The 27,252-nt window shown below is 36.4% G+C and overlaps 2 protein-coding genes across 2 annotated transcripts in view; one reads left to right on the forward strand and one right to left on the reverse strand.

Annotated features, from left to right (window-relative positions):
* The first annotated feature begins 1,837 nt into the window (after window positions 1-1,837).
* LOC131946634 (neuroguidin-A) lies at window positions 1,838-8,749 on the forward strand. The gene is made up of 12 exons (XM_059307570.1): window positions 1,838-2,053; window positions 5,558-5,695; window positions 5,930-6,014; window positions 6,230-6,282; window positions 6,749-6,842; window positions 7,297-7,421; window positions 7,700-7,755; window positions 7,865-7,913; window positions 8,075-8,155; window positions 8,291-8,329; window positions 8,518-8,536; window positions 8,636-8,749. The coding sequence occupies exons 1-12, from the start codon at window positions 1,874-1,876 to the stop codon at window positions 8,659-8,661; spliced, it is 945 nt and encodes a 314-aa protein (XP_059163553.1). The 5' UTR covers window positions 1,838-1,873; the 3' UTR covers window positions 8,662-8,749.
* Window positions 8,750-8,944: 195 nt separating this feature from the next.
* Window positions 8,945-27,252, reverse strand: part of LOC131946632 (protein spire homolog 1) — a 40,210-nt gene continuing 21,902 nt past the window's right edge. Inside the window, exons 7-15 of the mRNA XM_059307568.1 lie at window positions 26,618-26,707; window positions 20,328-20,445; window positions 19,707-19,804; window positions 18,160-18,259; window positions 14,109-15,238; window positions 12,547-12,684; window positions 12,115-12,216; window positions 11,567-11,667; window positions 8,945-11,032 (exon numbers count right to left, since the gene is read on the reverse strand). Coding sequence (XP_059163551.1) covers window positions 10,693-11,032; window positions 11,567-11,667; window positions 12,115-12,216; window positions 12,547-12,684; window positions 14,109-15,238; window positions 18,160-18,259; window positions 19,707-19,804; window positions 20,328-20,445; window positions 26,618-26,707 — 2,217 coding nt within the window. The 3' untranslated portion in view covers window positions 8,945-10,692. The remainder of the gene's footprint in view (window positions 11,033-11,566; window positions 11,668-12,114; window positions 12,217-12,546; window positions 12,685-14,108; window positions 15,239-18,159; window positions 18,260-19,706; window positions 19,805-20,327; window positions 20,446-26,617; window positions 26,708-27,252) is intronic.

Genomic DNA, 27,252 nt, shown 5'->3' on the forward strand with positions numbered 1-27,252 from the left:
AATCTGATCAGTTCACACCAACTCAGTTTGTTTCACAACCAAGTTCTGTTGATATGAGTGAACCAAGTTGTCTGGAGTCAGAAAATGTAAATTCTGGAGTTAATGATTTAAATCCTAGACCTCCTGAGATAGAGAATCCAGATGGTCAGAATATTGAGTCACCAAATCAAAAGCCACTGAGAAGGTCAAGCAGGACAATCAAAGTCCCAAATAAGTTAGACCTATGATTCTAAAGGTCAAAAGGACTTTGACATTATTGTTTTGTATTTTGATTATGTTGTGGCATATTGTGCATTGTTTGTAAGGATGTAATCTACCATAGTGTTCATGTTACAATATAATTGGTGATTTCAGGATACTATCAATTGTTCTATTGAGAGATGTGTTATTGTGTTCTAAGGGTAAAGGGATGTAATAGATTGAAATAATTGTGAGGTCAAGGGAACTCACTCTTCTGTATTAGTATTATATTTATATTGTTATCTTGAGTGATGTCCCTTGCATGTTGTTATGTATATAAGTCTCTCGCCACTTCCCTCTCTCCCTCTCTTACCAACATGGCGTCTGTACATAATAAAGATTGTTAACAACCAACGCGGCTTCTCGTCAGTCATTACAATCCACTTCATAGACTATTCTAACTTCCAGATGACCAGTAACACTGTTAGTACATTCTGGAAGTGCTCTCAATCGTTCCCAATCGTTCTTCAATTGACTTTAGAAATTTGCCATTTTTGTCCATCACCGGCCTAAATTTGTACATATAAATATAATACAAACTTATAAAATTTATATTTGAATTTTTGTTTCAACTTTAAAGTTAAATAATACATTAAGGGGTCATCCATAAATGACGTCAAGCTATTTTTTTGACGATTTTACCTCCCCCTCCCCTCCATCACACTTCGTTACAAAAAGCCTGACCCGCCCCCTAAAATGACATCACGCCTCAACCTACAACCCCCCCCCCCCTCAAAATTGCAGTTGAATTTTTCTTAAAACATCGACGTTTCTCCAAAATCTGAACTCTGTCAACATAAAGTATTGAAATAAATTTCTATTACAATCTATTAAAACAGTTTTTTAAAACGCGAAATAACGGCTAAAATTAGTTTTCTAGCATTGCTTTTTTATAATGCAAAAGTGGGACGTCCACACTATCTGACCCCCGCCCCTAATCACACACCAACTAAGAGCGTAACGTCATTAATTGATTTAATTTCTTAGTCGTAGGTCATAATACTTTTAATTTTATTCAGTATCTAATGTAGGGACTTTTGCAGACCCTAAATTTATCTTTTCATTATTTCGTTTTCTGACATTCGTTGGCCCTAGACGCAGTTATAAAGTGTTTCTTTCAGGCATCTCTTCTTCCCCCCCCCCCACCCCCGAAGCACGTCTACTGTCCCGTCCCCCCAAACGAAGTAGAATTTATATAGGAAATATTTAATATATACTTTTTCCAGTGTCCAGCCCCCCGTACAGTGTTTCTTCTTGACTTTTTTCTCCGGTGGTAGGGGTACTTGATATTTTCGGGGGGGGGGGGGGGTTCTACAATTTTCGGGGAGGGGGTGGACATTAGTAAAAGTGTATGTTTACTTTATAAATTCCATCTCGTTGGGGGGAGGGGACGATAGACTTTCTTCGGTAGACTTTCTACTCTGCCCCCGTAGAAAAAAAAAGAAACACCTATTGTGCCTAATGAATAAGACGGTCTTTTTACAACCTACTGACCCTTTGGCTTTAGCCTACCCCACTCAAGTAGTTTACTATGAACCGAGACATTTTTTTGTCGATATTTTTACTGCTAGAACTACACACACTATAGGTGTCAAGATTCTATAAATAGCCTATACATACGGTTTACGATCGCATGCTTTCCAAACAAATGAAACATTTAAACATGAATGAAAATATCGATAAAGATCTCCCAGAAGCTTTTTCTGTGTTGAGGGAAATAAAGAAAAGTAGCGGAGAATGCCTCCTACTTGTGCGTGGACTAATAGGAAAGATTAAATCCAATGGCATTTCGGATGGCTCATCTCACCTGCAGGTAGGCTACTCCACTCCAGTCAGTCAGTTGGGTAATCTATCGTTTTGGGTACGTAAAATCGCCCGCGGCTATTAATGTACGAAAACGTTACCTCATTGTCAAGGCTGTAATAGAAGTATATTGTGATATGTTTGTGTCAAATATTATAGATAAATGAATAATAAACCTAAATCAATGGCTAAATATATCGGTAATCTATCGTTTTGGGTACGTAAAATCGCCCGCGGCTATTTATGTACGAAAACGTTACCTCATTGTCAAGGCTTTAATAGAGGTATATTGTCATACTTTTGTGTCAAATATTATAGATAAATGAATAATAAACCTAAATCAATGACTAAATATATCGATATAGGCCAGAAATTAACTTTAAACAGCAGTGTCTGAGAGCAAGATTTGCTATATAAACAGCAGCCATTTGTAAAATAGAGTGGCTTCCCCCTGAATCTGGCGCTAAAGGCTTATAAAAATAAAACTTAGACAAGATGGCTGCTATCGTAAATGAGCATGGTTGCATCTGTTAGAAACATCGCTAGTATTCATTTATTACGGAAAAGTTTTAATTCAATTGTTTAAAAACAGGTACATAAATGAATCAAGGAAACATTTTTGAATTTTTTAAAACATAAATCCTCCTCAAAATGTGAAATAATTATTAAAATTTAAGGAGTCACCTGTTTTTCACATTACAAATCGCGGGCGATTTTACGTACCCAAAACGATAGATTACCAATATATCAATATAGGCCAGAAATTAACTTTAAACAGCTGTGTCTGCAAGCAAGATTTGCTATATAAACAGCAGCCATTTGTAATATAGAGTGACTTCCGCCTGAATCTTGCGCTATGTCTATAAAAAAAAACTTTAACAAGATGGCTGCTATAGTAAATGAGCGTGGTTGCATCTGTTGGAAATATCGCTGGTGTTCATTTATTACTGAAAAGTTTTAATTCAATTGTTTAAAAACAGTTACATAAATGTACAAGGAAACATTTTTGTATTTTTCAAAACATAAATCCTCCTCAAAATGTGAAATAATTATTAAAATGTAAGGAGTCACCTGTTTTTCACATTACTAGTCGCGGCCGATTTTACGTACCTAAAACGATAGATTACCGTCAGTTGTCATCACAGACTCACTGACTGAGGAGTCTACCGGGGCAGTACCTGGGCATAACAACATTCAACATGACATATTTCAATTTCAATAAAACACTCATCTACTCTATACATAACTTCATTAACTTGTAACTTCATAAGGCTAGATCTGTAGTAGTCTTCAGTACAGTACATGACATCTCAGTACAGAGAGTAAAGAGAGAAGTAGCCGTCAGTTGATGAATTGAATCATAAAATTCTTAAATAATTTCAATATTACTAGATCTAGATCTAGATTCTATATCTACTATCTAGATCTATATAGGCTTTTCGATTGGTCAAGTCTAGTTCTCGCGGTTTCGTGGCTACCGTGTTTTGGGCGGCCATATAAAATATCGAATCATTTCTTTCTCATGAAGTACATGATAGTTAAAACTAAGGATTGTATCGTAATCGGATAGATTTTTACTCGAAACTGCCCATGTATTTACGGGGCGAATAATTAACATTTTAATAATGGCAGCTTGACCTAATTTCTATATTTGTCTTTAACGAGGCCATCGAGAGAAAGTCACGCTTACGTAGTTTGCATTTCAAGTCGAATTAACTAAAGCAGGTGCATTCTACAATAACTTTATTATAAGATACAATTTGTATAACATCTTTACTATCAAATAAAAATAGAATTGTTTAATATAATTAGGGTGAAAACAATGCTTTTGAGGGTGTAAGTAATTATGCCATTTTATTATATTCTTGTTTGGTGAAAACGAGGCGCGGGAAAATGTGTGCCGCGCAAGAATCCAATCATTTGGCTAGATTTATGACTGTTTTTTATGTCACACCTAAAAATAGAATGTTTACGCTTTCTTCGTTGATGATCGTTTTTATTATTTTTTAAATTGAAACTATATTTTGTAACTTGGTATACTTACCCTTTATCAATTTTAAAAACATAGCATGCTGATTGTGAACAAATATAGTCATAAAACACAGAAATATAAAGTTATAATTGTGATGTGCCACACCCCCTCAAGAAAGCATGTGTTTATTAAGCTGTTTATCTCACTTTACAACAGTAATTAAAATTAATTTTCAAATTTTTATCACTTATTGGGTAAGATTAAGCACATGTTTACTAAAAATAAAAAACAAACAAAAGCAAATTCTGTTTTAATGAAGGTCACGGGTCAAGTTTTTTTTTTTTCAGTCAAGTTCAGTGGAGGGTGCCACAGGTTGACCTGACTTTGGAATTTTTTTCAGTAATAATGACTTTGCACAGAAAGTTAAAATATGCTAAATTAGCTTAGTTTACTAGTGTTCTAGCTATTATTGATACATTTTTAATAAAAAAAATCATTCTGTAATTCTCATCAAAAAGCCTATTCTATATATTTAATTAGGCCTAATATGTAAAAATTTAAGATAGCCGTCATTCAAAATATTAAATTCAATAGAGAATACACTCTCAGTAAACTTGAGTAAACAAAATAAAAACTATTTGAATAGGATAATGAGTAATTTTATTATTTCAATTAGCCTATTTGTAGGCCTACATGAATTATCGCCAATATTTCAACTTAGATCTGATTTTTCAGAATAATAATTTTTCATAATAATAATGATTTTGAATTTTGATGTCATCGATACGTGATAATGAGACTAACATTACCACCTCATTTATTTGTCTAATCTTAAAAGGGGCAGAGCCCACTCCCTTTTGCCAAAGAACATCAGAACATCTACCCCCCCCCCCCCCCCCCCCCCCACAAACAAAATACAATTTATATACTATACTATAGAAAATATATAATTTTACCAGTGTGAGCCCCCCCCCCCGCCCAAATGTATAGTGCCCCCTAAGAAAAAAATGTTTGAAAGAAACACTATCTTTATAATTGAGGTTTAGCAGCCAAAAAGTAGGAAACAGGTCTATATTAATATAGAAGTAGCATCTACCATTAGTCTGTATGATCTATTGACCAGTGTTTTCGGGGGTGGGGGTGGACTAAATTTTCTGGGGAGGGGGCGGACACTGGTAAAAGTATATATTTACTATAAAAATTATATTTTGTTGAATGCGACGGTAGACGTACTCCAAAGTGGGGAGGGGGGGGGGGGGGGGGGGGGGCTCTGGCATTTAAAATGCAGATTCTGGATAAAAATCTGTTTTCAATGACATTTTTCGTTTCCTGTTGAATTTGAAGTTGAGGTAGTGATTTTGGTTTCGGTTTAGAGGAAAGAGGTATCAACCTAGTCCCCGTTGTATTTCTCCCTCAACGGGCCATTTATCTAGTATATATAATATAAGGGGAAGTTACTTTGATGTTGTGGGCGATTATGGTAAAATTTATTTGTGAAATCAGGTTTTATTATTTTTGGATAATTTCCTGTGCTCTTTTCAGGGTATAAGTTTTCTGGACCTTAAAAACCAACTAATGGCCAGTTACATGGCCAACCTTGGTTTGCTTATGGACAAAAAGACAAGTGGAAAAAGTGTGCAGCATGACCCAAGCATAGACAGGCTTATTGAGATCAGAACTGTAAGTCCACTGCAATTTGTCTCACTAAAAGTCTAAGCAGCTGTAACCCAAAGAGTTAGTGGCTGTACTATGTCCATTTGTAGTGTAACATATATATATGGGTTATTAACACAATTTTTAAAGGAATTTAAAATAAATGTTTAAGTAACTAGTGCAAATTGAAGTTGTGTCACAAACTTATTTATTTTGTTTTCATTGATATAGCAGTTAAACAAATTTTTGTTTTGTTTTCAGGTGTTGGAGAAAATGCGTCCAATTGAACATAAATTAAAATACCAAATCAATAAAGTTATCACAGCATACAAAGAGTGTAAATTGGGTAATATTGATTGTACAAAAGTTTTGTAGATTTGTGTTTTATCACTCATTTTAAGAGTACAGTAAAGCTCCATGTTATCAACACAACCCAGGTGTCTTAAAGTAAAATTATGCCTCACTGATAATGTTGGGATTTTATTTTGCTATTGCACCCAAAGATATTATCTGTGGTCAAATTTTATTGTAGGATTATTCATTTTTTTAAAAATCTTATAGATCCATCAGACCCTAGGAAGTTCAGGCCTAATTTTGGAGCATTTACTAACATGGTAAGGATTTTATTGAACACATTTTAATAAATTAAGCAGAGAAAAATAAACACAGTAGCACAGTGAGCATCAGGTACAAAGCAAACTTTGTATTGTAATTTGTTTGGGGGTCATACAGATCCACTTTAAGTTTAACATCAATACATTTTAATACATGCAAAATATTTTAATTCAACTACTAGTGCTTTTTTTTTTTTGAAAGAAAAGCAGCTCAATGATAAATTAAGTCATGATATTTATATTTATACAAAACAAAACATAAATTTAATTACCATATTGTAAATAAGTTTGAGATAACTATTATATTTTTGTATGTATCCACATCAGGATTGGGGAAGGGGATGTGTTTTAAATATTTATAAATTTAATTTTTCTTTAAGTTATTTGCTGTATTGACAGCGTTGAAAATCTACTTTAAAATGTTTTTTCAATGCTTTTCACATGTGTACCTTTTATTTTGTGTTAGCCGGAGGAGGCTGACAGTGATGCAGCCGAGGAGCAGGAAAAGGTAGAGAAGCCAAAGCTTTATGTTGCACCCAAAATGGCACCTGTTCATTACTGTAAGTAATGTCCTTTTATCTCACTGTTGTCCATATGTCATTGTTATTTCTGTAAGTAATGTCATTTTATCTCACTGTTGTCCATATGTCATTGTTATTTCTGTAAATAATGTCATTTTATCTCACTGTTGTCCATACTTCATTATGCGATCACTTACTGGTTTCACTGTTTTTTTTATGTCTGTTTATTGTGCTGACAGCTAAAGTTGCATATTTTTCATTATGTTTTGTCTCATACTGGTTTTACTATTGCTTTTTTATTTCTGTTTATTATTCTTATAGCTAATGTGTCCTTTTATTTGACAATTGTTTATACTTTTGGTTATCATAGTAGTTTTTTCTTTCTTTTTTAATTACAATTAAAAAAATATTTCATGCTGTTGGTTAATTGTTGTTGCTTATTTTTTTACTTATTTTATTACCTTAAAGAATTAAACATTTTTCTTTTAATCAGCTGATGATGAAACAATGGAGGAGAGGGAGAAGAAAATGGTTGAGAAAAAAACAAAGCGAGCTTTGAGCTCGGCCATGATTCGTGAGATGAGGGAACAGTACACAGATGCACCCATAGAGATTGTTGTAAGTTGTTAACACCATAAGCATCCATGATTTTACTTCAGAAACAACTGATAGCACAGTAATAATTATATGATCAAACTCGATAGATAATGCATGTCATATCTTTATATAGATCTAGTTGCTAAATTTATTAACAGCAAAATAGTAGGAAAAATACTGGAAGTGTATCTGTTATAGAGGACCACTTCTCTAGCCATATTTAAGAAAAACTCCCAGTGATAATTAAAAAAATAATAAATAATACTAACACCCTTGTTACACAATTTCATATCTTTTAGGAATCGCATGATCTTCACAGAATTTTGGAGAATCGTAAAATGAAAGAAAAAACAGAGTAAGTATCATCAGTTGTATAAGAAACAAAATGGGTTTCTTAACCATACGAATTATTATAAGATCGACACCGATACAGAGGGCTCATTTATGTTATCTTTTGTTTACAGATATGAAGAAGATAATTTTGTCAGGCTTACAGTGTCGAAGAAAGAAATGGTAGGCCAAATTTTTTTTTTTGGTGCATACATACTATACAAAGTAAATATCTTTAAAACTTGTATTTATGCTAAGTGAAGGTTTTATGTCTGTTGAACTAATATCAAGAACATTGTCTTTTAAAATTTTCTATTGTGAGTAACGTATTCTATTAATTCCAGGCTGGAAGAAGAAAGTTGGGTACCATGTCTGCACTCGGAGCGTTGGCTGACTTTGATGACTTTGGAGAGGGAGAAACTATGGTATGCTAATGATGGCACTAAAATGCCACACATGTACATTAATTTGTATTTTAGGGATTGAAAGTATTTATTTCTCATTATTTACTTTATTTTAAAATGTTTACCAGTGCTAAAAGTATTGCTTTATTTATCTAGGATGGTTCATCTAAGAAAAAGCGAAAGATATCTCAGAAGGTAAAATGTTTTTTAATGTTTTATTGTTTGTGCACATTCTGAATTAAATAAGTGTGTGATACTATTATTTTACAATTCTGTTATCAGATAATATATATTTATCAATTTTCTCTTAGTTTTAATATAAAGTTTGGTAATGATGATTTTAAAAAGTATTGCTTTAATTTACCTTCTCTTTCTATTTACAGAAACACAAAGGAAAGAAAGGTAACTACTATTTCAGTCTAGTTTTTCTTAATTTTAAAAAAATAAGACATACATTGAAAGACTAAATAAAATATATTCTGTCTTATTTTTTTAATCTAGGTAACAACAAAAGGAGGAGGAGATAAGAAAAATAAAATTGTTCGATCTTTTCAGCCCAAGTCTTTGTTGGCTTTATTATTGTGTTGTCCAAATAGTACATTAATAAATTAAAGAAATAATCCATTATTCAAAAAAGAGCCTTGTGCTTGGTTTTCCAAGGCGCAATCATCTATTAATGGGACTGCTATCAATCAAGTCAGACTTTAGCAATTCTCAGGTTTTGTCATTCTTTGGTTGCAGAGAAAGCCGTCCACATATTTATTTTCCACCATGCCAGTTATATAAACCATAAAACAAGTCAAACACCAGTTTGGGCTACATGATCTTTATTACAATTAGTCAACAACTAATTACACAACAAATTCTAACCATCTACTTCACTGAAGTACAGCCAGGTAGATAGCGATAGGTTGGTGCCCATCAAGGCACAGGACACAACCAACTGGTACAAACAATGCTCAACAAAATATTTTCATGGACAACTTGTACACATGGCACCCACACACAGCTGGAGAGTAGCAAGCAAATTAAAACCAAGTTAAATCTAGTAAGAGATGTTTCATCTAACATTTACCAAATTACTTCAAATTAAAAAAAAACATGGCTGCATGTGAATGATATACAATCCACACATACTTATAGATATATATCCATGCAAAATTAGACATTTAATTCTTCATTTCTAAAAAAATTAAAATAAATTTACTTGCTTATTTAAATACCAAAACCTACACGAAACAGCACACAAGTACTAAAGACTTACACATGCAACAGATTGAACTCAACAGCCCTGTTAGTTAACAGCCACAAAGACTACATATTGGAATGGAAACAACAGTATGAAACATCTGTACAATACTTAACTAGGAAAGGGGGGGGGGAAGGTAAAATATCAAGGTGACCATCTGTATATCCTATTAAATTACTTATACTTTGTGTAGTAACACTAGGAGTTTATAAATTACTTTACATAGTACATTACGTAGTAATACCACAGGGAGGTAGCACATTTTCACTGTAATGTAGCACATTAGAATTAGATGGCATATATCAATACAAATCTCAGTTAAGGAAAAGGTAACATCAAAATGAATTGATCATACCTCATTTAAAATATACAGATGGTCTGATGTAAAAGAATGCTTGTAGTTGGAATGTCAAACATTCATTCCTTTTTTCACTCATTATTCACTAGCTGGTCATGTATAAATTATTCACAACATGATAAATGTTAAAAATAATTTCAGTTTCTCTAGATAAATGCATATCACCCGTGCTCAAAATAAGTTATATAGGAATAGAAATCTGGAAGTAGAAATAAAAATCGGAACAAATTATTGCTGATACTAATGAGATAAAATACGAAAACATTAAAATATTGGTCCTGATGGCATAATACTAACATTAATACCTTCGAGTATTCTACTTTTTCATTTCACATATAATTGCTCGAGGCAATCACTCAATTATGCACAAATGATGCAGTGTTAAATTGGAATCGATGATTAAAACCTTCAAACAGGAGTTGCTCACATCCCATTACACTTTACAGTTGAGCTAGTTAAAAATAAACTACACTGTAAAAGACAGTTGTCTCCCTTGATTAAAATAATTGAAAGAATGGAACATTTACAACATGATTTCTGTGATGTACTTAGGATGTGTACGTGGAATTTATACTCCCTTGTGGGGAGGTACGTTTATTGTTTGTCATTGTGAGGTTCAGACGTGGAGAAGGAATGTTCAGACTTTGTATGTCATTTCAGATGTGAAGGAATGGTTTATATACTTATATAGTGCGTTGTTTTGAGGATCAGACACAATGCGGGAAGTATGAGATGCGTCGCCACTGTGTGGAGTCCACTTGATGAAATTTAGATGACAGGTCGTTTCACAAACAATTTAGTTGCTCATAGTTCAGGTGTAACCATGTATTTACCATTAGTTAAATTGATTACTGGAGACAAATCCATTGAAAACAAACCAGCATAGGCGAGAAGTACTACTAGTATGTATGCTGGTTGTATGTGTGATGTGTTCCAGGTATGGAATGTGGTTTAGAGGCCTGACTTGGGCTTGCAGTTTCCCGCAGAGGTATGTGATGCAGACAACTTGGCCAGAGACGATCTCGACGCCCTGATGATCTCTGTCACCATACCCTTACAGTCACAGCAGATGGCCATCAGGGGGCCTTTCATTGTGGTTTTGGTCGATTTGTGGCCAGGTACGAGCACAGACTGGGACCTTTCAATTGTTCGAATGTTTGTCACATCAAACTGGGCTAGGCAGGTTTCAGATTTGGGATCCTGGCTGTGATGGTCGTCCAAGGAGGGAATGATGTGTTTTCTGCTTGGGCTGGTATCCCTTGTTGGCGGAACTGAGCAGGGTGGAGGATTTCTGGAACACAAGAATAACGAGCCAATTAACAATTGTAAATGTTTATTGAACTACATTTGAAAATTTTTATTTTTTACATTTATTTTGGAACTACATATATAGTTTTTATACAAGTAAAAATATTTTGTCAACCAATTTTTTTCCTTTTTTTAAAAAAATACATTTTTTTTTGTTAAATGTAATTATTAAACCAATAAGTGGTTGATGGGAAAAACAAATCTTTCGTAAAACAAATAGTTTTTTAGGTACTCATCAGTTAGCCGTACTCATTTATTCATATAGCTACTTCAACCCTATAGCTAACCCTAAAGGTTAATGTGTTGGTTTAAGCACTCAAAAAAAAAGGTTTTCCCAGTTTATTTTCACTATTTTCCACCACTTACTTCTCTATAGTAAAAAAACCAATGGTATCAATACAAATATGCTAAAAGGATTACAATAACTTTGAGAAACAATCACATCTGTGCAATTGGATGAAGTGAAGATTCTCATGCCTGTTCTGAGCTAGGAAACATCAACATGGTCATGACCTACCTGATCATGTTCTGAATAAACTCTTCAGTTTCTAGAGAAAGTGGAGCTGGGCTTAGTGTATATACAGGTATGTTTCTGAAGTGATCTGTTGGAATATTCATCTGCACAAAACAATCAAAGATAAATATTTATTAAGATGTATAAACTATTCATTTTCTTAACAATGTGATGTACATGTTGTCACACCATTGAAAAATATTGTAAATGTGGATGGTAGTTGTTATAGTTATACAAAATACAAATAAATAAAACAATTCACTTTGTGTACAGTATATGTTTGAAGCAGGTGGTATATGTGAATGGGTTTTTTGTGTGTAGATATACAAATAAACACAACAATTCACTGTGTGCACAGTGTGATGTAAACAGCAGGTTGAAACAGGTGGGAAGTATGTGTGGGAGTTAAGCAAAGAGAAAGGTTTTAAGTCTAGTCACAAGCTTAACTGGGCCAACATTGTCACATAAGTACAGGAGGTGTCTCTCAAACATGCTGAGTGTTAGCTTGGACTTGGCAAGACAAAAGAAAGAGAAAAAAAACATCCGGCTACCTTTCTCACACACTTGGAACAGACAGTCCTTTTACAAAGTTTACATTTCGTCCCCCATTCACCAAACAATGTAAACCGACTTGTCTTGCACGTAAAACACAACTGGAAGGAAAAAGAAAACTTTATAAATGCACTCCTCAATTTAAAAAAAAAACAATCAACAAGACAAGTAACTGGCCAGTTTAATTCTCAATAATTCTAAACTTTACTATTAATACTGATTGTTCATTTACTAAATTTACTAATTACTAAATTGCAGTTTTTTTTAACAGTTCAAGTAAATCTCTTCACATTATTTCTTCCTCAAGTCTGTAACAAACTAGTAATATATAACTAGTGAGGATAATTTAAATTTTTTTTCCTTAGCATCCTGATCACAGTTTTTTATTGACTCCACTGACAATTTTTGTAACTCCAGCAACCTTGACCTACTTTATTTTTAGAGACTTGTTGGTACAATTCTGGATGAGAGATGAGAGATTCCAGTTCTGCTTTTGTTAAAACCTCCCTTATATGGGTCACTTCTTCCAAAGTCAGACTCAAGCACTCTACAGGGTTCTGCCAATCTTTCTGGAAACCAAGGAAAATTAACTCATGATCAAGTGAACTACACTGGGATTACCCAACATCCATAACACAACTGTTTAAATGTAAAATAATCAGCAGTTGCCAACACACTTTCAATGTGAAATTGTAATTTTAAAAAAAAATTCTCAGAATAGGAGAAAAAAAACAAATACGCTGCACACCTATTTGATGAAGTAGGCTAGTCTAAAAGATGAATATAAGCTAAAAGGTGAAAACACAACTAAAAACAAATAATACAGAGGGTAAACAGTTTTCTACAGCAAGGAATTGTAAGGAATAAATATTTAGTTATTTATGTATTGGGTAAAGTGTAAGGGAACCTAAAAATGTCATCACAAGTAGTAGCGAATACATACTTCGTCGGCCATAAATAGTTTCTATATATGCTGGTACAAGAATATCTTTAAAAAAACAATTTACTTCCATGATGACACAGATTTCATATAACCTACACAAGAAGGGGGAGAGGATGGTTGGAAAGTGATGTTTCTTACAATTTTACATTCGATTAAGTAGGGTACAAATCTTTTATATACCTAAAACCATTTTATGAGATAGAATTAGGTTTTAATCAGCATTGTATCACATTTAAAGTTGCTCATGAGATCTTTTAACTATTAACCAACAATAAACCAATTTAATTTTATCTAGTTTTAGACCAATAGAATGCAAACTTGTATGTTTTTTTAAAAACTGAACTCGATTTTTATAAAAAGCCTGTTAGAAGTCCACTAGAAAGTAAGACAACCATAAGAACTAAGGTGTGAGATCAAAACCATGCACAAACATTAGTCATTAGAAAAAAACAAAAAACAGTATTGAATGACCAAATTTAAAAATTATTCACAACACTATGCGCAATCATCAGGCATTAAAAGAAAAAAGGAACTTGTATTCCAATAGCTGTCATAAACAATGTAAACCAATGAATTTCCAAATTTAAAAAAAAAAAAAAGAAGAGATAATTGGTGGTACCACTTAGGATTTCTAGTAAAAATCGATATGTAAATAAAACATGTAAAAAAAAAACAGAAATAAAAAGATATGCAACAGCTGTTTTAGTCAATTAAAACAAATGGTGGAGAGAAAGAAGAGGACACAGTAGGGTTGTACATCTATGTAATGTAAATAGTTAATTTTAAAAAATGTAAACATTTTTGCCTTCTATTTTTCTAAAACTTGATGACTAATGGTTCAATACTATTGCTTTGTAATGAAAGTCAGATTAAAAGAGATAAAAAATTCTCAGCTTTGTATGACTTTGCTGATAAGAAAGGTTTCTATTGATTCTGGTCTTCAAGACTACAATCTATTAAGTGACAAGATAAGAGAGCTGTAGCCAATAAATACTGTCAAGACAAAGTTTTGAACAGTCAGTTCAGACAAAAAGAAAAATCTCTACTTACAGGGAGGGTGATGTTGCTGTGTTTCTTTGGATCGTGAAGGACTGGTATTTTTTTCAGAGATTGCGTGCTCGGAGTTTCTTTCTTATTTGCCGGCTCGGGCTCACCTACATCCATTCTGAGTTTTGTCTTTTCCCGGCTCCAACCGGGTTGTTCCAGGGTGCGCCACCTGTCAAGCCTGGCTTCCTCCGCCTTCAGCCTGAGCTGCAGCGCGTCTTCCGAGTCTGTGGATTGTTTCTGTGTGGAGTTGCTTTTCCTGGAGGACAGTTCCTCCTCTTGCAGCGTCCTCCACCTGGATATCCTTTCTTCGTCCAACGAGGATCTGGTTGGTCGAGTCAGCACACCTTTAGGCGTTGTGTAGATACTGGCTTGGCTATCCAGGGAAAGCCGACGGTATAAAACATCCTCCTCCGTTTCAGGGATCGGCTGGGCTATTTCATCCGGGATAGGGTTAACCTGTTTTTTACTAGCCAGTCGATCTTCCCTGGCCCGGGGTTGTCTCCACCTGGCTGCTTGGCTTACTTTTGATTGGTTGGCCATAGGGCTGTAGTGCGGCGACTGGCTGGACGCGCCCACGTCCAACGCAGACTGCGACTTGTCTTGTCGGATAGGGTGAGGGTTAAAAACAGGCACGGACATGCTCGTTGATGTCAAACATGCACTAGAAATAAGCGGAGAGTGAGAGATTTGTCTGCCCATGGCGGAGCGCGCACGTCCTTTACAAGGGGGCGATGGGTTTGGGGGAGGAGCATGCTCTTGACTCCAAGACTTCTTCCTGGAGGGGAGTTGTTTAGGCGGGGACTCTGGCCCGACATCCTCAGGTATGACGCTGAGTCCAGTGGGCAGAGAGGTCAACGACCGCCTGTGCTCTAAGGAAGACTTACGGGAATTCCGCTGGGAGGTCAGGTCATGCTCTGACACACAAGTTCTAGTTAGTTGGCCATGCAAAGAAAAATCGTGAGAGAAATGGCTCTCTCGGACTGGCGACGGCTCCTCCTCCTCCTCGAGGGGAGGTAGCTCTTGCAGGGATACCTTTCCTTCCAGGGCCGACTCGCACACCATGATTGTGTGCCTCCTCTGAAGTCTGTTGGGGCGAGCATTGCTTGAGTCCCTCAGCAGCACATCCTTGGTAACTGCCAAATTAAAAAATAGTCATATAACATTTAATACTAGCTTTTAAAAAAAAAAAAATTAAACAAAAAAAACCAAACAAAAAACCAATCCACTGCTTAATAATAACATAGCAAGCAGAGTAAGAAGCACTCGAGAGAAAGTGAAAAAAGACAACTATTTCATAGATCAAAGTAGTAAAGTAAATCAAGTTCCCTTTCAAACCTGATGGTCTATGAGGTAAGTGAAGTAGAGTTCACCTGTTTCTGATACCTCAGCATATGAAGGGATACTATGGTTTGCACTATTTCCAGCCAACTTCACTTTCCCTAACATGAGTTAGGTACCCATCAGAACTAGGTGGACTCGAGGAAGCTCTACTGACTTGAACCCGGATTCGAACTCGAGACTTTCGGGCAATGTTCCCTCTAAGGACCAAGAGTGTGTGTGCAAAAAATATGTTGTGTGCGCGGTGCTAAAAATGACTTGGGCAAGTTAATATGTATTTTTAGTCTTGCAATTAAGCATAATAATGAAGGCATGCATTTTGATAAATTAATAGTATAATGTGTGTGACTAATGAAACGTGTGCAATTAAATGGAGATACGAATACCATCAAAATAAAAATAAAAAACTAATAAAAACTTTCAGAGTTATACTCAGACAACAAGTTATATGGTCGACTTACTATGTTAAAGTAAGACAGTCATATGGTAATAATGCTAATACCATAACGGTAATACAAACACAATAGTTTAACATATGCAACATTTAATAAAGCTGACTTAAAAACAAATATTAGCTAACCATTCAGGGGCATTTATTGCAATTTCTCGCTTCTAACCTTGCATTGCTTCCACACCTTATATGCTTTGTTTAAATCTACATCCTCTCCAGCATTTAGATATAATTTAATTTGCATTAGATTCTCCAAATGTGTGGCTTCAAGTCTATTTCGTACTTGCACTTTTATTATGTTAATAAGCCTAAAACCTTGTTCGTAATCAGCACTGCATGCTTGGTACAATAATGTCACTTAACTTTGCCAGTGAGCTAAATTTTGTTCTTTGTTTTGACAAATCTTGCATATTCAGTTATATAATTTACAGAAACAGATTTGAGTTTTTCACTTTATCGAAATTTGAAGTCGTTGTATTGGGTGGTAATTAACTGATCATTTGTTGTACATAACCCGTCTTTGTACTTTACGCATAGTTCTTTGATATCTTTGACGCCAAACTCAAATGCACATTTTTTTAAACCTGTAGAATAAAAAAAGATGACCAAAACTGCAGTTCATCTCCTGGAAACCTAACATTTAAATGGTCGCAGACTGATTGTATGTACTGTGTGGTTTGCCTTGTGTCGATTCTTTCGTTTAACTCACACTTTTCTTGGTTTTAATGTTCAGTGTAGTGCTGTGTTACGGCTGTCTCCAGAGCTAAGGCATCACTTACAGTATGCTGAGTTATTCCACTAAAAACGGTTTAGTAGAATACAGAATTGACTGGACGAAATTTAAAATAAAGGATTAGCATTTTATGTTCTGTTATGCCAGTACTTTCATCAACTATAAGCGTGTGGAATGATGCTGCTCGAAGTTCTGTCAGTGTGTTCTTTACAACATCGTTGATTACTTGAACAAACTCAAAGGCGTATTTCTTACTACGCCAACTGTCTGGTATAGAAACATACTTCCCCATGTGGTTATGAATCAGTTGTACCGACAGCATGGAGGCGTTCATCCTTATGGTAAGAAGAACATTATCCGTTAGGATTCGAACTTGATTCTCGCTTGACCGCTGGCGCTCGTTTTGCTCAATTAGTTTTCCTCACTCTGTGTAAGTTTCAACCAGCAGACGTTTAAGGTCAGTTCCATGTGAGCGGTTGTACGAAATCGCAACATTTCCTACGTAAACACGAGACAATAGATGACGTTTTCAGTAGTCAAGCGCCCATGATTCCCAGAGCTTCCCTGTGACCAATTCGTTGCTCTTGTTGGTTTTGTTACAAGTAGTAGCAGCACAGAACTTACACTTCAGTCCAATCTCATCTGAATATTCATAGATGCTTTCTAATTCAACCGAAACATTCTTTGATCTGGCGTATCGGTTGTTACTTTAACTTTGAGCCATTCCAGTTTAAACGAATCTATCGCTTTTTTTTGTGCCACATTGTTGTACTGCTTGTTACACACATTTTCTATTCAACATTTTCAAATAGCACAGGGTAGTAAACTTTTATTCCTTATTTACCAAACCAGTTTGTTATCACTGAAACAGTTCGATCCAGGTGCACGTAATAATCCCAAGAATTGGATATACAGTATATAAATCCTTAAACCAAACAGTGTAAAAACACATCCACCTTTAGTAAAGTAGATTTTGCATCTGACTTGGGCAAACCGTCATAGTATCAAGGAGGTGGGTGGGGTTGGGAGATGGGGGAGGGCAGTGACAATAGAAAATAAAACCTTGCATGGTCAGCTAGTAGCCGCTACCTTTCCGCTACGGTCAGTAAACCATTAAATCAAGCATAGGGAGGGTCACCCAGACATCACATCGGAACCCGCCCCACTCAATTTAGAGTGAAGTCATTAACTAGACCTGTGGTATGACAACCGAGGTCACTCCCCCCCCCCCCCAGTCAATGATAGCTGTGGTTTATGCCCCAAAACACAAAGACTGTTCGTTTAACAAAACAGGTACTAAAATTGTCGCTTAATTCAAACCACTGGCCACATTTTTTTAGTGAATCAGGCTCGCCCGACGTTTTGATAATCTGTGCGCGGGGTCAGAAAATGTCTGCGCGGCACATTTGAAAGTACTGCGCGGCCGCGCAGCCGCGCAGCTTAGAGGGAACACTGCTTTCGGGTTAGAAGTCGATCTCTCTACAGCTAGGCCACTCTGTCACACACCAAAGTTGACGTCACATGATAGTTACCTGCTCTTTGCCAAGAGATGGGAGGTGTCATGGTGGGTGACAGCTGGGGCAGGGATCCAGTCAATGAACAACGGCTGCTCTCATCATCATCGGAAGATTCCTGAAAGTGTTTGCATTCAGTGTCAAAATTGTAAGCAATTTCTTCTATAAGTTAATGCTAAGCTTTTAGGCTGTTTGATAAAGCCATATAAAAAAATTGTAACCAATTTCTTATAAACGTTAATGCTAAGTTTTTAGGCTGTTAGAAATAGCCCAATTAAAAAAATTGTAAACAATTTCTTTTACAAGTTAATGCTAAGTAGTTAGGCTGAACTAAGTAATTAGGCTGAGCTAAGTAATTAGGCTGAGCTAAGTAATTAGGCTGAGCTAAGTAATTAGGCTGTTTGATAAAGCCCAGTAAATAAATCATGTTTACAACCTGTACAATATCACTGGGTCAGTGAGTCCAATTAACTCTGATTAAAGCCGATTAGCTTGCGCCCCCCCCCCCCCCCCCAACCACTAAAGTGATAATAATAATTTAAAAACCCTCCATAAGCTGTCAGTCAAAACAACCATCAATGTGTTCTGTCCTGTAAGCTTATTTATTGTAAGCTTTATTTATTCTATCTATTTATTATTCCACCCCCCCCCCCCCCCCCCCCCCCATAAACTCAGCTGAACATAAACAGTGCAAATGGTATAGTTTTATATCACTGGTCATAAATGCCATCCCCTCCAACCCCACCCCTATCTTCATAAAAAAACAACAACAATGTGTTAGACATTTAAATGCCACCTGTCTTAACAACTATCTCTAAGGGTCTCTAGGACCCCCCCTCCCCCCCTTCAACGAATCACCATGTCGCAATAAAAGATATCTTTACAGCCCTTGTATAAGACATGCCTCATGAGCTATCAAAAGCCCAAACGGCCCCCCTTATATAAGACATGCCTCATGAAGTATCAAAAGCCCAAACGGCCCCCCTTATATAAGACATGCCTCATGAGCTATCAAAAGCCCAAACGGCCCCCCTTATATAAGACATGCCTCATGAAGTATCAAAAGCCCAAACGGCCCCCCTTATATAAGACATGCCTCATGAAATATCAAAAGCCCAAACGGCCCCCCTTATATAAGACATGCCTCATGAAGTATCAAAAGCCCAAACGGCCCCCCTTATATAAGACATGCCTCATGAGCTATCAAAAGCCCAAACGGCCCCCCTTATATAAGACATGCCTCATGAAGTATCAAAAGCCCAAACGGCCCCCCTTATATAAGACATGCCTCATGAAATATCAAAAGCCCAAACGGCCCCCCTTATATAAGACATGCCTCATGAAGTATCAAAAGCCCAAACGGCCCCCCTTATATAAGACATGCCTCATGAAATATCAAAAGCCCAAACGGCCCCCCTTATATAAGACATGCCTCATGAAATATCAAAAGCCCGAACGGCCCCCCTTATATAAGACATGCCTCATGAGCTATCAAAAGCCCAAACGGCCCCCCTTATATAAGACATGCCTCATGAAGTATCAAAAGCCCAAACGTTCCCCCATACCTCAAAACTGTTATCCTTCAAGAGGTTTAGATCTGGTTTGATGACACGCTTGACTGGGTGTTCCAGGTCATCGTTGAGAATGGAGCCACTGGTTTCAACTGTGGCACATGCAAGAGGAGTAATTAGGCCTAGTTCTATAATACACCTCATAATTAAGACAATTTATGTTCTAGACTGTGCAGTTAAATATATAAACTAAAATGATGAATGTGTAGTTAAAATGACCAATAATATATAAACTAAGGGAGCCAATAAGAATGATCCAGTAAATTAAAGTATCCATTGAAACTGGTTCAGTCTAATGACCAATAGCAGTAGCCCCACATACAAAAGTAACCAATGAAACTGGCTTAATATACTGCCCAATGAAAATGACCTTAAATACAAAAAGTAACCAATGAAACTGGCACAATATACTGCCCAATGAGAATGACCTTTACATACAAAAGTAACCAATGAAACTGGCTTAATATACTGCCCAATGAGAATGACCTTTACATACAAAAGTAACCAATGAAACTGGCACAATATCATAATAAATGAAAATGTGGATGATAGACAGGGTTGATAAAAGACATCATGAAAATGACCCCACATACAAAAGTGACTATCACAACTCACCTAACAACTTTCCACCTTTGACAGGCTTTAGCTTAGGCCTTGCCCTAATCTCCTTGAGCAGGTTTTCATAGGGGTCAGGTGGAGATGGGGGTTTAGGGTTCAACTTGCGCTCATCAACCTGAGAAAGAAAGTTATTTCGATATTTATCATACACAAAACATGATATTTCAACATTTATCATATACATAACATGATACCCCACATTGACGTTTCGTTCATGATTATGTTGGAACTATATATCTTTCTATCATTGACAACATTTAAAAAAAATTTCATAAGCTTGCACAGTGCACTTATATTTAAAGAGGCAAGTATCAAAGTCTCGGTTATTAGGCTAAATTAAGTTGGATGCCATATACAAAACAACACCTGACTTTGCCAACCATAAAACTATCAGTGATAACACTGCCAATACCACATACTTAAATATGAGAACTGTCACTATGAAAAAAATTTGATGTAATAAGTCTACCCCCTCACCTACCATATCAAAACTCAATGACATTTTTATTACAGAAAAGTAAACACTGGGTTTGACTACTTCTGAAAATGCTTATGTTTATATATATATATATATATATATATATATATATATATATATATATATATATATATATATATATATATATATATATATATATTCATTCATTCACAAACATTTAATTTGTCAAGTCTCGCACTAGAGAACACTAATCTACATAGCACATTTGACAATAAAAATACTAGACTCTAGATCTAGCTGGTAACAACATCTGATTTTTTTCCTTGACCTTATACTAAACGAAATATAATTTGTCTTTCTTAGCACACAGTATAACCAGACATTAACTGAGACAACTATCCTTTTAATTAACACAGTGCAGAGTTCGAACTTAAATTTGATGTCCATGGTTGCACAAAGTACTAGATCTACTGTCATATCCACATTGTGTTTCCTAACACTATCACTGCAGGCTGCCTGTACCTGCTATCACCACCACAGATTTCTAACACTTCCTTTGTACACACACAAAGCACTCCGACAACAACGTATTTCTACAACATCACAACCAGCAGTGTCAAACTTAAAATTCACTGCCTAAAAATACAACACAAATCACGATTCTCACCGCCAATAACTCACGTTATTAATAAGATAATAATTCCTCAAATAAAGCAGTAAGACTTAAGATGGGAACAGAAAAAAAAAAATAATATCGTAAGAAATTTTTGGAGCCACCCAAAATTCTGAGGCCAAGACCCGACCAGCCTCCTACGGGAAAAATAAAGATGTGCAGGGACATAACTCTTCTGGAAGCAGACGACGCACCGAGCCCTTCCTTAAGTCTGGCCTAAGACAAATCGATACGGCTGTCCTATATTTAGAACTGACTGCCGTCTACTGATGCTAATTATAGCGCCACAACAACAGATTCCAAAGATGGCGCTTGTAATAATGATCAAAGTACAATAATAGCTGATTGTTGACGAAAATAAACTCTCATTAGGACCGGTGCTAGTTATAGGGTCAAAACAAAATGGCGCATATAATAATAATAATTAAAAAAAAATTATACTCAGTTTGGTAATGGAGTGCAAAACAAAAATTTCGCCTTATGATTATGCTATAACGAATGACAGAACATATTAGAATGTTAAAGCTAAAGAGCTTGGATTCTTCACAAAAAAAAAGCTGCCAGAATTAGATTTCACTGTCGGCTTCTGCGACCATAGTCCAACCAGTAACTCGTTTTGAAATAATGGAGGCTTTAGTATGCGGCAAAAAAATAATACCCCCCCCCCTCCACGTGACAAATCTTTTTTTTAAAAAAATCCCTCACTCCCATATTTTTATCCCCCCACCCCAATATAATTAGTGACAAATCTAATTGGGTTGGGAGAATAAGAAGTAAGAGGGAGGGGGGGGGGTCTCCTTCACCTTTCCAAAAATAAGCCTGACTTTACCACCCTGGTCAAGGTTTTATAACACTACCCTGGTCTAAAGAAATGTTTGGATACACCAATTATTGTCAGTGGTCGACAAAATGGTTACAAAAATATACGCACGGGATTGATGATAGCATTGATGAAAGTGTGGATGATAGACAGGACTGATGAAAGTGTGGATGATAGACAGGGTTGATGAAAGTGTGGATGGTTGACAGGGTTGATGGAAGTGTGGATGATAGACAGGATTGATAAAAGACAAGGTTGATGAAAGAATTGATAAAAGACAAGGTTGATGAAAGGATTGATGAAAAACGGGATAAAACAAAAACCTGGGGTGACCTGAAATTATTTTCGTCACTTTATGGCGTGTGACATTTAGAACACGCCCTTCCACCCCCTCCACCAAAGGTGTCTGAATGATTTCTGCTCCTACTGTCTTGCGCAATGTAATTAATCGGCTCGGTATTCTACCTGGCTCACCCCAAGTTTTCACACTGACCTAACAGGACCTCACACGCGACATACACATGACCTAACACATGACCTAACACACATAACCAACATATTACCTAACACACACAACCTACACATGAAATAACACACGCGACCTACACATGACCTAACAAAACCTACACATGACCTAACACACAACATACACATGACCTAACGCAACCTAAATATGATATAACACACAACCTACATAGACCCTACACACGAGCTAACAAACTAACCTACACATGACGTAAAACACACAAAAAAAACCACTTGACCTACAACCTTCACATGACCTAACACACGACCTACCACAAGGAAAACGCCCGCATCCCGGCGCAAAAGTCCTTTCCTCTCCAAGCCGAGAATGACCTGGGCCACAAAGATGGTGGGCGTGCTGGGGTCCGCCATGTTGTGGTCAACAGACCAGACAAGAGAACAACACGGCCCACACGACGGCTTGGGCACGCGCTACACACTGAGTAATTAATTGCTTGGCGCTAATTAATACCCAACGGTAATTACTCCACTTCTACCCCGAAAATCGCAGATGACGTCACAAGGGTGATGAAGCACTACGGAATGTGCTATTAGTGTGTGTAGTATAGCAAGGGGTAACCCCACCCAGTATTTTCACACTTTTAGACAATCCCACCCAGTAATTTCACATTCAGACAATCCCACCCAATATTTTCACACATTCAGACAATTCCACCCAATATTTTCAAACATTTAGACAATTCCACCCAATAATTTCACACATTCAGACATTCCCACCCAATATTTTCACACATTCAGACATTCCCACCCAATATTTTCACACATTTAGACAATTCCACCCAATAATTTCACACATTCAGACATTCCCACCCAATATTTTCACACATTCAGACATTCCCACCCAATATTTTCACACATTCAGACATTACTACAGAATCAGCGTTTCTATCAGCCGCCCCCCCCCCCTCCCCCACCCGAATAAAAAAATACAGAAAATAAATATAATCTGCCCCACCCCTCCAACCACCTCGTAGAAAAAAAAGTCTGGGAAAAAAGCTGCATCTATTTTCACTTTGCGCTAAATTTTGTACCAAACACTCAACGATATAATCCCGTACGTCCATCTCCAAACACTTGTTTTAATAAAAATATTTGGGGTCCGCGGCGCATGACAAATGCATGCCTAAGTCAATGACGTTTGTATATTATTGCTCGTTAAGTTAATAGACATGAGACTATATTGTGCAAAAGCCTCATCCCCCATACACACCCAAAGAAACAGAAAACTGGGGGAACTGTGTAACAAATGACGACACAGCAGTCTGGGATTTCACAGCCAAGGTACGCAACTCCGCATCTAACACAGGATACGCTACTCCGCATATAAAGCAGACGGCAGCCAAACTTCATTTGCATAAACAGGAAACCTTTTTTTTTCAACATCCGTCTAGAACTCCAGATGCTTAATACAACTGGAACATTTTTACATATAGATGTTTTATTCTAGATGTTTGTAGATAACTAGACAATATTTGCTGCCGCAAGGTTAAGACAGATATTTTCCGGATAAGCCCCGCCAAAATAAAGCTATCCCCCCCCCTACCCTCCCGCCACCAAAAAAATAAATAATAAAAAGAATAAAAATAAGGACAACATGAAACGTACTTTTTTTTAAAACCCAACCCTAACCCCAGAGGAGTTAATTTTTATGGCGTGCGTCTAGACATCAGAAATAGTCAAGGTTGCGTGCGTGTATTAAATTGGAGCTGGCAAAAAGTGGCGGGGCTTAACTTTTCTACCGTGCACTTTTTGCATTAGTGGTGGGGACAATCTAGGGGGAAACAACAATAAAAATCAAAGAAATAAACCTCGGAGTTAATATTTCAAATAACTAAGTCGGGAAGTAACGACTATGTTTTTGTAACTGTTATTGCTGAAATAATTATTTAACATGACCTTAATCCTCTTACTGACAGCCAAAGGGTAACGGGTAAAAAAAAATAATCGATAAGAAACTGGATTTTTTAAGTCGGCTCACGACTTTAATGTACTGATTCCATTGGGCTACTGGACATACTGCTGATCAAAATACCTAATATTGTGCTGGTTAAATGAATAATTTACACTACCGTTTTTCAAATAATAAAAAACAAAAACAATTGTTATTGAGCAAGTTCATTAGGTCGTTATTGACTACAACAATGTAAGTGATGGTATCGACAGCAATATAACACTAGCATCATTAGTTGAAATAGCTCCTAGCAGTGAACATTTGGATTTACATTTGTGATGAATAGGATAAGAAATGTATTAGCTTGTTGGGAATGTTAATTTTAACAAACGAGGAGATAAACGACAACAACAACAAACCTAAAACAAGGAGCAAATAAATCATGGTTTCATGGCAAGGCCAACGTCGTTATTATAAATCATGTGTGTCAGATTCGGTGATTAATATCAAGTTTTTAACCAGAGAACCTATGTAGTATGTAAGCAACTCACTCAGCTTAAACCATAAGAGCTAAAGACACAAATCATGGGCTAAAGGACACACCTCATGGGCTAAAGAAACACCTCATGGGCTAAAGACACACTTCATGGGCTAAAGACACACTTCATGGGCTAAAGACACACTTCATGGACTAAAGACACACCTCATGGGCTAAAGTCATACCTATGATCTAAAACACAGGTGTGTTAAGTGTGCTCTAAAACACAAATGTGTTATGTGTGCTCTAAAACATGGGTGTGCTCTAAAACACAGATGTGTTATATGTGCTCTAAAACATGTTTGTTTTAAGTGTGCCATAAACAACAGATGTGTACAGAGTGCTCTAAAACACAGGTTCATTGAGTGTGCTCTAAAATCTATCAGCTGACATGCCAACATTGAAAACAATATGTCTACAATGGGTATCACAAATCAGGCACCTGATTTTTGCCTAACAAATCTTAAGCCTGCCACTACACCTAAGCCCAACTCGTAACAGTGTTATCTAATTTTAAACATAACACTAAACCATAACCAAGCCATAAAAGCTTAACACTATTCTTTAACAACTTAACCTAAACTTTCCACAACAAATTGCATAAAACTTAAAAACCCAACACTTCAAACAAACCAAACACCACACACTAATTAAAAAAACCCTACCTATAAAGAGACTTATACTGACACTCCTAATAGATATCTAGTAAACAATCAACACACCCCACAAATTCACATATAAATGCTAATGATCACTTGTCTTCAATGGCTGACAATCACCCAGTTAATTTACACTCCAAATAGAAAATAAATGAGAATTCTGTACACCAATGAATCTAAATATTCCTTTACAACTAAGAAAATAACACATTAATCTTGACACAATGTCGTGCCTCCAATATATCAAGTTAGCAGTAAAAAAAAATTGATTCTATTTCACTTCTACACTGGATGGTATTTCACTGACTGCATGCATCAGGAATGTTACCAACACAAGTAAAGAGAACTGTGGTAGAGGTCATTGGTCCAACTGGACTAGCTGGCACACACTGACCACTTACACTATGGCCCTATTAAGTCAGCTAATACAAATGGTTGACCAAGAGAAAATAGCATGGGGGAAAAAAACACGTTGTGGAATGTATAACTGACAAGCACAGTCAAACTGACCAGTCTAATGACATGGTCAAACTGACCAGTCTAATGACATGGTCAAACTGACCAGTCTAATGACATTGTCAAACTGACCAGTCTAATGACATGGTCAAACTGACAAGTCTAATGACATGGTCAAACTGACAAGTCTAATGACATGGTCAAACTGACCAGTCTAATGACATGGTCAAATTGACCAGCCAACCACCCACACAGCCAAACTGACCTTTTTCAAAGGTGGCCTTGACCTGATGAAGTCCAGTATGAAGGCATGAGCATCATTCTTCACCTTGTGTGGCAGCTCACCATTGTTTGTCTGTGGGGTTAGAGTTCAATTCATTGTTACAGTTTTTAACCTGAGACTAACTGAACTAGATGCAGCTCACCATTGTTTGTCTGTGGGGTTAGAGTTCAATTCATTGTTACAGTTTTTAACCTGAGACTAACTGAACTAGATGCAGCTCACCATTGTTTGTCTGTGGGGTTAGAGTTCAATTCATTGTTACAGTTTTTAACCTGAGACTAACTGAACTAGACACAGCCTTAATAGAGGATGAATAGGACAAACTAGAAATTTCATGTTGTACTACTAAGTAGTACATCTAGAAAAATATAAACTGTAGGATCATTATGACTCGAAAAAACTTTCACATTGAGCTGTGACATGATAACAACAGCCTTTCAGAGTTTAGGTCCTGCCTGGGTTTGAGATCGTAGGGTGTCCAGGTACCTGACCCACATTAGGAAAGGCAGCTGACCACACTATCCCTTCATATGCTGTGGTCACAGAAACACGTGAATTCTACTGCATCTGCCTTATGTACCACCAGGTTTGAAAGAGTAACTCCACTTTTGTTTTAC

This window comes from Physella acuta, unplaced genomic scaffold, assembly GCF_028476545.2.
Source record: "Physella acuta isolate Inbredline_101_S28 unplaced genomic scaffold, ASM2847654v3 ptg000566l, whole genome shotgun sequence".
NCBI lineage: Eukaryota > Metazoa > Mollusca > Gastropoda > Physidae > Physella > Physella acuta.